This window comes from Otolemur garnettii, unplaced genomic scaffold (genome assembly GCF_000181295.1).
Source record: "Otolemur garnettii isolate 467f Iridium unplaced genomic scaffold, OtoGar3 scaffold00176, whole genome shotgun sequence".
NCBI classification, from domain to species: Eukaryota; Metazoa; Chordata; class Mammalia; order Primates; family Galagidae; genus Otolemur; species Otolemur garnettii.
Window position 1 is genome coordinate 2,748,746 of NW_003852571.1, and position 12,876 is coordinate 2,761,621.

Consider the following 12,876-nt stretch of genomic DNA (forward strand, 5'->3'; position numbering starts at 1 on the left):
GTAGCTGGGACCACAGGCGCCCGCCACAATGCCCGGCCATTTTTTGGTTGCAGCCATCATCGTTGTTGGCGGGCCCGGGCTGGGGATTCGAACCCACCACCTTTGGTGTATGTGGCTGACGCCTTAGCCGCTTGAGCCACAGGCGCCGAGCCTCATATCACATTTTACAGTCTGTAAATTGGTTCAAAAAATGAATGTAAACATTTTCTTGCCCACCATCTCTTGTCAAGCCAATAGCTAAATCCACCTGTATCACAGTGCCAATTGCATGTGAATTTACCTATTTGTGACGTGACTTCACCTATTTTCTAATTCAATAGACTTGCAAAGATAAAGCCTCAAGACATCTTTCTCATGCACATACTAAAGTGTATTTTAAGCAGTTTTCTCATATTCCTTGCCAATTCCTCTTCTCATGCCAACACATCTAATAATAAAATAGTGGTATTTGAGTTGGCTGGAAATTTATCCTGAGACATAAAATGAATTTATATTCCTCCAGCTGGTGAACATACCACTTTTTGACAGAAAGCATCTACCACCGATGCCTGTTTATAAGGCTGCCATTTGTTCATTTTAATGAGATCATCATTTGTAACTTTCAGGATCTTTGTCTCTGCCTATCTTTTTCCTATTTGATTTGTCAGTTTATCGTGCATGTTGGTGATGTGCCGAGCACTGTCCCAATAGTAATGCTTTCCCCAGGTGTCACTGCTCATTTTCACACTGTGCCTGTCAAAATGTGTCACAAGAGCATTCTACCTAAAAGATCCTGCAAGAACTCTGCCACCTTTCAGATCCTATAATTTTTAAAATAAATAAATTCACATGATTCAAAATCCAGGAGGTTAAAAAGTATTTACTTTTTATTATAGTAAACTGTACTTTCCCCTTAGGTCTCCTTGAGACACCATCCCCACACAAGCAGCAAATACTACTAATTTCTTTCTTATCCTTACAGAGAGATTATATGTGTAACTAATAAATGCATATCAGTATTTTTATCCTTTTTTACACTGTTTTGAACTTAACTTTTTCATTTCTTAATATGCTTTGGGGATCATTTCAGGTTAGTGCATAGTTTTTACATCTGTTGGTCTTCATAGGATTCTTTTGTAGCAATATACTATAGTTAATTTAACCAGCCCTCTCTGGGCAGCTACTAAGTAATTTCTAATCTTTTACAAACAGTACAAATCTATTACAAACAGTAGTGGCAGTAGATAATTTTTAACCTTTTTTTTAATGTCATCATAGCTATAGGACAAATTCCTAGAATTGCTGTCTCAAAGGAAATGTGTATTTATAAGTTTCATAAAATATTACAAAGTTGTCCTTCATAAAAGTTTACTAATTGGTAACATCCTTAGCAGCGTGTCAGAATGTCAATTTTCCTGTATCTTCACTCTTTGTTTTCACAGTGATATATGAAAATTAGTATTGTATGGTTTTAATTTTTCTTATTTAAATGAGATTGTATATCTTTTCATGTGTTTAAGAACCGTTTGTATTGTGAATTGATTGTTTATATCTTTTACCCATTTTTCAAATGGGCTGTTCTTTTATTAATTTGTATTTATTAGGAAAATAACTCTCTTCGATGTAATTTGTAAGTATTGTCTATGATATTTTAATGATCATTTTATCATGGTCACTGCATTTCTATAGATATGATGGGTTGCATATAAAAACAGAAAAGGCAGATTTGTTCATGGAGATGTGTCAGTTCTAGCTGTGTGAAGTAGAGATATTCATTAAACAATAAGCTGGTGTGTGTTTCTGTGTGTGTTCAAAAATACTGCGAGAAAGAAGGGGTAATATTGCTTTCTCAGAACTTAGAAATAAATCTCCTTTGTTTTGCTGATTTCATGTTTAGTTTTTCTAAATTTCTGTAATGAACTATATAAATTCAGATTAAGCAGTGCATCTAACATATTACATTTTCTAACAAGTAACAAGTAAAATCTTAACTTTTTTTCATATTTATTATAGTTATCTAGCCCCCATTTCACCATTCAGAGAGGAGAAGTGTGTTACATCCTTAAGAAAGTACCATAAAGCTTATTGAAAATATAAATCTCATTCTTTAGTAATTATCCATTAACCTTAATATGTATGGGAGACTTCCAATAATCAGAACAATTGCTGTAACTCCTTGCTGGTTTTTTTCTGTAATTTCTTTGAAAGTACATTACCATATTTTTACTGAATTGATGAAAGGTTTGTTCAAGAAATTGCTGAAGTATACTCCTTGTTATAATACTTTTTAAAAGTTTCTAACTGAAAACATGTACCCATGGCATAAGGGAAATGACAAATAATTTTATATGGTGAACAATATGGAGGAAAAGGTGATCATTAAAATACTGTTACAAAAATACTATTTTAATACATGAACATATTTTTGAATAAGAGGGCTTTAATCACAGCTCAGCACCTATAGCTCAGTGGTTGGGGCGCTGGCCATTTACACTGGGGTTGGTAGGTTCAAACCCAGCCCGGGCCTGCTGAACAATGGTGATAACTACACCAAAAAAATAGCTGGGCATTATGATGGGTGCTACTTGGGAGGCTGAGGTAAGAGAATCCCTTACGCCCAAGAGTTTAAGGTTGCTGTGAGCGGTGATACCATGGCACTTTACCCAGGGCGGCATAGTGAGACTCTGTCTCAAAAAAAAAAGAAAAAGGACTTTAATCAAGAAGGGGGAACTTACTTGCAGGCTGCTGTTGAACCTACATAAATGAATTAAAGTTCTTCTCTAAGCATTTGACATACTTGTAATTCATAGAGATTTTATTTATTTATTTATTTATTTATTTATTTTGAGACAGAGTCTCATTGTGTTGCCCTGGGTAGAGTGTTATGGCATCACAGCTCACGGCAACCTCAAACTCTTGGGCTTAAGCGATTCTCTTGACTCAGCCTCCTAAGTAGCTGGGACTTATAGGCACCTGCCATGATGCTCAGCTATTTTTTTGTTGCAGTTGTCATTGTTGTTCAGCTGGCCCAGACTGGGTTCGAACCTGCCACCCTTGGTACATGTGGCCGGTGCCATAACCACTGTGCTTATTTGTTTTTTAATATGCCAGGAACTGAAAATGTTGGCATAGAGGAGTACTAATTGCTAGCTTAAGAGTGGTTAAGTCGGAAATGGGAGGAGTTAATTTTTGTGCTCCCAGTTAGAACTTTCTCACCATATTCCAAGGACAGGTTGTCATCTGTTGTTATATTTGTATAAGAAAAACAAATCATTTAAAATTCTAGCTTCTAAAGCTAGAATATAAGTGACAGAAGTTTGTCTCTGAAACAAGAAAGATCTACCATTTACTTTCAAATAATTCATTTGTTTTTTCTGCTAACTAGAAAACCTAAGCTTTCTAGCCACATATTTGGTTGAGCTTGTTCAATTAATAGTATTTAACAATTCCCAACTATCTTATGTTGGTTTATTGCCAAGTCAGGATACTGATTTCATGAAGAGGTTAGGGAGAGGTACCATTTTGTGAAGTAAGTTTATTAAGAATAAAATATTTTTGTGATAAAGTAAAAGCATTCACATTTAAATCCTCATATTCATTGACTTATAACTAATATGAACTAAAAGTGCTTAATATGGACTACCTGCTGCATTTCTTCTTTATTATTTTGTATGATAATAATAAAATCCCAAAGGTATTTTATTGTTTTTCACATTTTACAAATGAGAAAATCAAACTGTGGATTAGAGAGTTAAATAATATGCTCAAAGTCATATAGTTAGACCGTAAGTATCTAAGCTAAATTCTGTGCTGTTCAGGAAAATAAAAAACATGAAATTCTCATGCCATTCATTTAAATTATCTTCAACATTATAAAGAATGAATAGTTTTCCTTAGCAGCAGAGAGTTCAGAATTTGTTCACAAAACAAATTAGGGTAGAGATATGTAAAGGTCTATTTCAGGGAGCATTTAAAACAACAGGTAGATGAACATGACGCAATTCTGTGGAATTAATTCCACATCTGTTGGGGATGTGTTGGAGAATAGTAGATGTGGAGGTAAGATGGGAAAGGGCTCTGTTACGGTGAGTTGTGAACCAAAAGAATTCAGCCTGTGTATATTTTCTTGCTGATTGTGTACCCTAAAGGCACAGAAACATGAACTCTTATTTCTGGACTTCAGGGACATATTTAAATACATCAGTTACAAATCATGGTCAAATAAGGATGGACAGAGTAGAGGAAGTTTTGATTGGCTAATAATGTGGGTACTGCTAGCTTTAGGCATAGCTAGATCCAAAATCTTTTTTTTTTAATTGAATGGTAACTATGTACATTAATGCACTTCTGGGGTACAGTGTGGGGTTTTCACATGCAATCTGAAATACTTCCATCAAACTGGTCAACACAGCCTTCAAAATCTTGAACAGTATAATTAGGGCTGATGCGAGTGCGTTCTCTCTCTCTCCCCCCATCCTACCACGAACCTCTTCCCCAGTTTAACTACCTGCTTTCCCAGGATAAGCCTTACTACAATCTGCAGCCCTAGTCTCATATTCTCCTACTTCAGCAACTCCAGCAGAAAGCCTTTTCTGTTAATTGGAGCAAAAAAATCTTGGAGGAAGGTTTGTGTCATACAGTCACTTGGGAACCAGTCCCAGTGACCAGGAGATGGGCTATGCTAACTGGTCTTAGGTCATGTTCTCACATTTGCGAGTAGGAGATGAGACATTAGGTATTGCATTAGCTCTTCTCAAACCATATCTGATGCATTCCCCAACAGAAAGAAGGATCTTTGTCAAAAGAAGGAGTGGGGAGGGTTTCTAAACCATAATAACAGGTGTCCACTGAGGGATAGGTAGCCCAGGGCAAGTCAAAATGTCTTTGAAATTTTACCTTTTAAATTCATGTAAATTTTGTCTGATATGTCTGTCTGTGTCTGTTATCATAATCTTTTAAAGGTCCCATGCTATTGAGGTCCCCCAGGAAGTAGACTCTGAGGGGATAATTTGAATTCACGATGTTTATTGGGGAAGGTTTTTGGAAACATCTGTAAGGGGTAGGGAAGCAAAATGGAGCAGAGGGAAGTGTTGGACTGTGACGCCTGCAGCAGAGGCCTCAGCCAAACACGGGGCCTGGGGCTGTGGGGGCCTTCACAGCTGCCCCAGACTGAAGCGCGGGGACTTGGCCTGCATGCCAGTGAGCACGGGGTTAAGGGCAGCTCCTGAGGAGGGCTGCTTACCACAGCTCCCGTTATGTTATCTTTGAGTAAATTAATTCCACAGAATTGTGTCATGTTCACCTACCTGTTGTTTTAAATGGTCCCTGAAATATTCCTGTGTAGCTTGAACAGGGATCCCAGACATGTGGGCACCCCAGCCTGAGAGTCACAGCAGAGACACTGGGAGGCCATCATAGCGGGACGAGAAGAATGAGGAAGAAACAGGAGGAGGGCCTGTTCACAGACCCACGTTGTCGTCTTTGTGTTAGTAGCAGTAGAAGTCTAGGAAAACGTGAGCATTTTCATGTTCCAGAGGCCTTACCTTCTCGGTCACTGCTGCCAGTGCCCTTTGTCTTGCTTTCTCTTATTTTGATCATAAAAGGACTTGGAAACCATTGGAATTTTTAATAATACAGGCTTATAAAAATGTGTTTCTTCATCACAGTTTCAGCTTCTTTCATTATCAGCAGTTTTTGGTCATTTTGTGAACAGTATAATGGGGTCAGCCTTTAGATGACAGGGATGAATACAGCAGAAAGAACTTGATTGCAGGGCGGTGCCTGTGGCTCAAAAGGGTAGGGCACTGGCCTCATATGCTGGAGGTGGCGGGTTCAAACCCAGCCCTGGCCAAAAACTGCAAAAAAAAAAAAAAAAGAAAAAAAAGTTGGAGGACTTGATTGCAGATGGCCAGGAGTCCCACACTGCACTCAGCTGTGCGTAGGGAAAGGAGTGTGATCCACGTACACCGACTATCTTCTCGGGCAGTGAGGTTTCAACCTAGTTTATTTTATGCTGGTTGAATCTCATTGACAGGTTTAATATTATAATTAATACTATAATTACATTATTTCTTCTGTATAGGAATGCATTTCTTTTTCCTCTTTATGTTATTTTATTTACTTAGTATTTATCAACTAAATGAGACACTTAAAGGTAATATGAGTTTGGACTGAATATTGATTTCTTGAGCTGGAGGGCATGCATCTCTGTGGCATAGATGTTTCCCCAACTTCCCCGGAGGATTCTGAATAATAGTGATAGCTAAGGAAGAGATTTACTTATCTAAACATCACAGCATCTTAATTCACTTATTGAACAAATATTCACTGAGCACCTGCCTATATGTAAGACACTGTTTGGGTGGTTGAGAATCCGATCACTGAACAAATACATAGAAATTCTTCTCTCATAGAGCTTATAGTCTAATAGGAGGAGGCAGACAGCAAACATGCCAATAACTTAGGTAGACTATTAAGAGGCAAGAGGGGTTTTGGGAAAAGATGTAGACTAGGGAATTGCTAGTGGCGTTGATAAGGTGATATTTGAGCAAGAATGTGAAAGATATGAGGGGATTAGCTCTGTGGATATCTGCGGTAAAGCATTCTGGGAAGAGGGAGCTGCCTTTGGGGCTAGAGTGGGAAGAAACAGAGAGGAGATACTTCTCGCTTTTTCTTTTTGAGGGACAGGGTGGGGCATAGAGAATGCTGGTGCTCTAGTCTTTTATTTATTTATTTATTTTCTATGTGTGAGACAAGTGTCTCATTCTGTTGCCTGGGCGTCATCATAGCTCACTGCAACCTCAGACTCCTGACCTGGAGGGATACCCCTGCTTCAGCCTCCTGGAGTGCTAGGTTTAGAGGTGTGAGCCACCATGCCAGGCCTGGTGTGCTAGTCTTAACCTGATAAATACACCGGGATGCCCAGAGGCAGCTCACCTCTTTAAATGTCTTTTCTTTCACCATTTTAATTAATTGTAAAAAACCAGAAAGAAAACTCTTTTAGCCAGTCCAATAATACACACTTTAGTCACTGATTCCTTTGGCAGGGGCTGGGTCACAGTGCAGAGGAGCAGAACAGACGCATCTGCCTCTCCTGTTTTGGTTTCTTCTCTGTTCAGCGCTGATTTTGACACCATGAAGTGTGGGCTTAGGTTGACGCTGCAGCTTTAAGTCATAGATCTTTCCAAAGGTATCTAATAATCTCTAGCAAAAAAAATAAGTATTGTGAATATCAGAAATATTCTATGTACCAGGTACATCTTAAAAGTTAGAAAACCATTCTGTTTTCTAAGAGTTATGTAAGCCACAGAGGGCAAGATCAGGACACTTAGTCACCATCCTGTGTCCCTTCTGCACATCCTCATGGCTGTGAGCCTGGAGCTATGCCCACTTACCTCAGGCCTACAGGGAGACCCCAGGGAGACTCAGTCTCTATGAGCATCTCTCACCACTTACAAAAATTAACTCATGCTAGGTGAAAGATTTACACCAAGACACAGAGCAAAAACTTCAGAAAAAAGTGTGGGAGAAACTCTTAATGATATCAATCTGGGAAAGATTTTATGAAGAAGACTCCATTGGCAATTGTAGCAACAACAAAAATAAATAAATGGGACCTGATCCATCTGGAAGGCTTCTGCACAGCCAAGGACACAATCAACAAAGCAAATAGGCAGCCTTCAGAATGGGAGAAGACATTTGCAGGTTATGACTCTCACAAAGGGCTAACCACATCTACAAAGAACTCCAGTAAATCAACAAGGAAAAAGCAAATTACCCCATTAGTCACTGAGAAAGAGACATGAACAGAACCTTCTCCCAAGATGACAGACAAATGGCCAACAAACATATGAAAAAATGCTCATTATCCCTAGTTATCAGAGAAATGCAAATCAAAACCACCCTGAGAGATCGCCTTACCTCAGTGAGAATAGCCCATATCACAAAGTCCCAAAGCTACAGATTCTGGCATGGATGTGGAGACAAGGGGACACTTAAACACTGTTAGTGGGATTGTAAACTACTACTTTTTGGAAAGAAATATGAAGAATCCTCAAAGAGCTAATGATAGAACTTCCATTGGACCCTGCAATCCCTTTACTAGGTATCTTTCCTGAAGGGAGTAAAAAAACCCTCATTTTATCATAAAGACATTTGCACTGGAATGTTTGCAGCTCAGTTCATGGTCACAAAGATGTGGAAACAACCTAAGTGCCCATCAACCCGTAGATGAACTAACAAACTGGTATATGTATACCATGGAGTACTGTTCAGCCATAAAAAAGAGGAAGACTTTACTTCTTTTGTATTTACCTGAATGGATAAATAAATGGATATTCTTGTGTTACTTAGTAAAGTAATGTACCCATCTACTCAATACTAATTTGAAACTAGGAGATGAACAACTACAGGCCCACATGAAAGAAAAACACAATTAAATTCAAGTAGGAGGAGAGGGAAGGAGGCAGGGGCTTGGTAAGTTGCCATCTGACAGGTGCAATGTGGGAGTATATAGCACCCCTCAACTACAACTTGTACCTAACAAGCACAAGCAATGTAACGTAATCATATATATCCTTACATTAATCTAAAATTAAAAAAAATAAATTGGTAAACAATTTTTAAAAAGAAAAAACATTTAACCAAAATTCAGCAGTTTCTTCAGTTTCCCTTTGGTTTTTCTTCTGATAAATTCAAATAAAACTTTTAAAAAATTGCAATGTTAGAGAAAAGTATGTGGTACTATAAAATTTTAAAATAGGATTTGACTTATTCAGGGAGGAAAGGAAGGCTTCTCTGAAGAAATGGTGATTCTGTTGACCCTGATAATCTGAAGAAAGTGTGGAAGTAGGCAGTGCAGGAGGCCAGCCATGGGGGTGAGGAGAGAGGAATGTCCAAGGCAGGTCACCTCAGAAGCCCAGGGCTTTGCAGCATAGATGAAAAGGAGAGGACAAATAAGTAGAAAATACAGTGGACCCTCCCTGCACTGACCACCTGCCTACAATGACCACTCCTTCAGTTGACTTAGTTTTCTTTTTTTCTTTTTAATGAGACAGAGTTTCACCCTGGGAGAGTGCTGTGGCATAACAGCTCACAGCAACCTCAAACTCTTGGTCTCAAGTGATCCTCCTGCCTTAGCCTCCCATGTAGCTGGAATACAGGAGCCTACCTCAATTCCCAGCCAATTTTTTCTATTTTTAGTGGAGATAGAGTCTCACTTTTGTTCAGGCTGGTCTACTCTTACTCAAGCTGGTCTCTGAACTTCTGAGCTCAGGCAGTCCATATACCTTGACCTCCCAGAGTGCTAGGATTATGGGCGTGAGTCACCTCACCCAGTGCATTGACCTAATTTTCATAGATTGGACATGCACTGCATGTACGTATTAGTACAGTAGGCTTAGTTCCTTATGACCACCTCGGTATTTTGACCAGTTTGTTAAAGTCCCTAGGATGGTCAACAGAGGTTCTGCTGGTCTCGGGAGGGGAAGTAATATCCATGAGATTCAGTGATGGGCTGAGGGAGAGGGACCTGCCAATATAGCAGAACAGCTGTAAATTAATACTGTGATTGAAGGTTCAGCTGCAAGGAGGGCCTGTGAGTGTGCAGTCTCTGTCCATCTCTCTGCATGACTGGACTCATTTTAACTGGCCTTTAAAACATAATAGAATAGACTAGGTACCATCTCCTTCAGTGACACTTCAGTTTATATTTTATCTGAAGATCTCAGGAAGTAACCTAATGAAAATTTCATGGCTATTTTCTTTTTATTTTAACTGCTAGAATCTTAAGAAAATTCAAGAAATGGAAAAGAGTGATGAGTCTAGCACAGACCTGGAGGAGCTGGAAAATGCCGACTGGGTAAGGTGCTGGTGTGCTTCCTGTCCTGCCAAATGTCTTAGAGAATAGTGTGGGTTTTTTTTAAATGGTGGTTATTAAAGACTATAGTATGAATTGATATTATATGAATTTTGAATGCTTAGTCTTAGATTTGAAATATCTATTTCTCATTTTAAATACATTCTGCTTTTATTAGAACCACCCCCAATTTTGCTGGGAATTTTAAGTGCTTTAAAATAATATTTCTTATTATATTAATACCTTAACATACTCTTAAATCAAAGATTAAGGTCTGTTTTCAGGGTTAAGTGTGAAACTAGTAGTGTAATACATTCATTTATCCAGTGAACAGTTATTAGATTAGACCTTAAGGATGCAGAATGAATAATATGGGGTCTCTGTCCTCAGGTAATTTGGATTAGAACAGAACACAGATTTATAGAACAGATGAGTGTGGTGCGTTTATATGACAAACTTTGAATATCTACTGTTTTTCATGCATGGTACTAAATTCTAGTGACACCTAAGTCCCTGCCCTCAAATAAAACTTAAGAGTTGGTAAGCATGACGCCTTGGAGACAGGACCGTGAAAGTCATGAAGGGTAAGATTCGGTCATTCCAGGGATCAAAGGAAGGCACATTTTAGGATTCCGTCTTTTTAGAGTAAAGATACTGTATAAATAATGCCATTATTAAATGAGAGAATACAGATTTGGGGGATATACATGAATCACTTTTGACCAAATAGGTTTTAATTGTTGCCGTATTTTTTTTTCTAACAGCATTATTGAGGTAAAACAGACATAAAATAACCTGTGCATATTTAAATTTATAATATGATAAGTTTTGGCATATGTATACATAGCTGTGAAACTTTGACCATAGTCAGAATCATGAGCCTATTCATTGCCACCCAAATTCCCTCATTCCCCTTTGTAACTGTACCTCCTGCATCTTTGCTCCGTTTCTAGGCAGTCAGTCATATGCTTTATGTACTATAGATCAGTTTGCTTTTCTAGAATTTATTATAAATGTAGTTATAAGGTATACACTGGGTTCTGTTTGGTTTCTTTCATTCAGCATTACCTTTATCAATAGTTTGTTTCCTTTTATTGCTCTGTAGTATTCTGTTGTGTGGACGTATCACAAGTGAATCACCCAGAAAAATTAGAAAGAGAAGAGATGCGAGAGAATTAGAATCTCTTTAATGGCCAAATCTAGGCATCTCAGAGTCTTAGTAGTAGGATGAGGGGTAAATGATAAAATCCCCCCCCCAAACACATACATGAAGGGAAATGTGTGTTATTTTATTTAATAATTGTGATTTTAATTTCTGAATAACATTGTATTAGATTTTTGCTACACAATAGTATGTGTGTATGGAATTGGCTATATAACTAAGTCTATTTGAATCCTTTTATAAATTACAGCAAATGCTTCTAATGTGAGTAATCAACCCCTAATTTTTCTGTTTTGGGAATCCAAAGTTTTGTATGTCAGATTTAAGAGAAGTGACAGTGTGTTAAAAGATGAGATAGTGTTTGAATAGGATCTTAAAGGAATGACAAAAGGAAATGGAGAAGTTGGGACAAGAGTACCCCAAAATGAGAAATAAGAATACTTCAGGAGGGCGGCACCTGTGAAATAGGATGCCAGCCCCATATACCGGGGATGGCGGGTTCAAACCTGGCCCCGGCCAAAACTTCAAAAAAAACAAAAAGAATACTTCAGGAATATTATCTTAGAAAATCTTTAAAGACAGAATCTAAGTTTTAAAACATGAATATTTTAGAAGGATTTCTAATGAATACACCACAATATTAAGCATCTCAAATCCTTTTTGGAACTAGGGAATGGGAAATGGTATAATTTTTCTATGTATAAAAGTACACACATACTTTATATTAGAGAGAGGGAAGAGAGTGTGGGGAGAGATAAGAGAGAGAGAGAGAAGAGAGCAGAGCAGGGAGTGAAAGAAGGGAAGGTGGGAGAAAGAGAAGAGGGCAGGGAGATGGCATGGCAGCAGAGAAAGAGGAAGAACACCTGCTGGGAAGCACAGATTGTTACTGAGGGCACTGTTTTTAAATTTTGCTTTCAATCTTCTTAGTTTGAAGTTTGTTCTTTCTCTTTCTTCCTTTCCTTCCTTCCTTTCTTTCCTTTTCCTTTCTTTCCTTTCCTTTCCTTTCCTTTCCTTCCTTCCTTTCTTTCTTTTCTTTCTTTCTTTCTTTTCGACAGAGTCTCACTTTGTGGCCCTCAGTAGAGTACTATGGCGTCATAGCTCACAGCAACCTCCAACTCTTGGGTTTAGGTGATCCTCTTGCCTCAGCCTCCCAAGTAGCTGGAACTACAGGTGCCTCCCAGAATGCCTGGCTTTTTTTTGGTAGAGACAGGGTCTCACTTTGGCTCATGCTGGTCTCGAACCTCTGAGCTCAGGGCAATCCACCCACCTCAGCCTCCCAGGGTGCTAGGATTACAAGCATAAGCCTGGCCTTACTGAAGGGATTTTTGAGAAATTTAATCAGTGTTATTTTATGTAAAAGATTTTTATGAAATATATCACTTGATTTTACAATAAATGTATTTCAGTAGCTATTTAAGTCACTTCTTAATTTTAACAAGCTACAATATTTTAGCTATTATATTGATTGACTTTTCACTGAAATAGAAACTGTGACACCATAGGTTACAGGCAGTAGAACAAAAGAGTTAAATATTATACATATTTAGTATGTTTTATATAATGTTAAGTACATTCATATAAATTCTATTTTATTCTCAGAACTCTTTTTTATTTTTTTTAAAAAAGTAGAGATGGCATCTTGCTCTTGCTCAGGCTGGTCTCAAACTCCTGAGCTCAGGCAATCCACCTGCCTCGGTCTTCCAGAGTGCTAGGATTACAAGTGTGAGCCACTGCGCCCAAGCCTCAGAACTCTTTTTTTGAGACGGAGTCTCCCTCTGTTGCCCTAGGTAGATGCCCATGGCATCATTGCTCATAGCAACCTCAAACTCGGGGGCTTGAGCAATCCTCTTGACTCAGTTTTTTTTTTTTTTTTTTTTTA

At 38.3% G+C, this 12,876-nt stretch overlaps 1 protein-coding gene across 2 annotated transcripts in view; it reads left to right on the forward strand.

The window, feature by feature from the left end:
* SPIRE1 (spire type actin nucleation factor 1) overlaps positions 1–12,876 on the forward strand; it is a 205,718-nt gene that overhangs the window by 125,346 nt on the left and 67,496 nt on the right. For both annotated transcript variants that reach the window (XM_023519463.1, XM_003800472.3), the window contains exon 4: positions 9,761–9,838. In XM_023519463.1, coding sequence (XP_023375231.1) covers positions 9,761–9,838 — 78 coding nt within the window. The remainder of the gene's footprint in view (positions 1–9,760; positions 9,839–12,876) is intronic.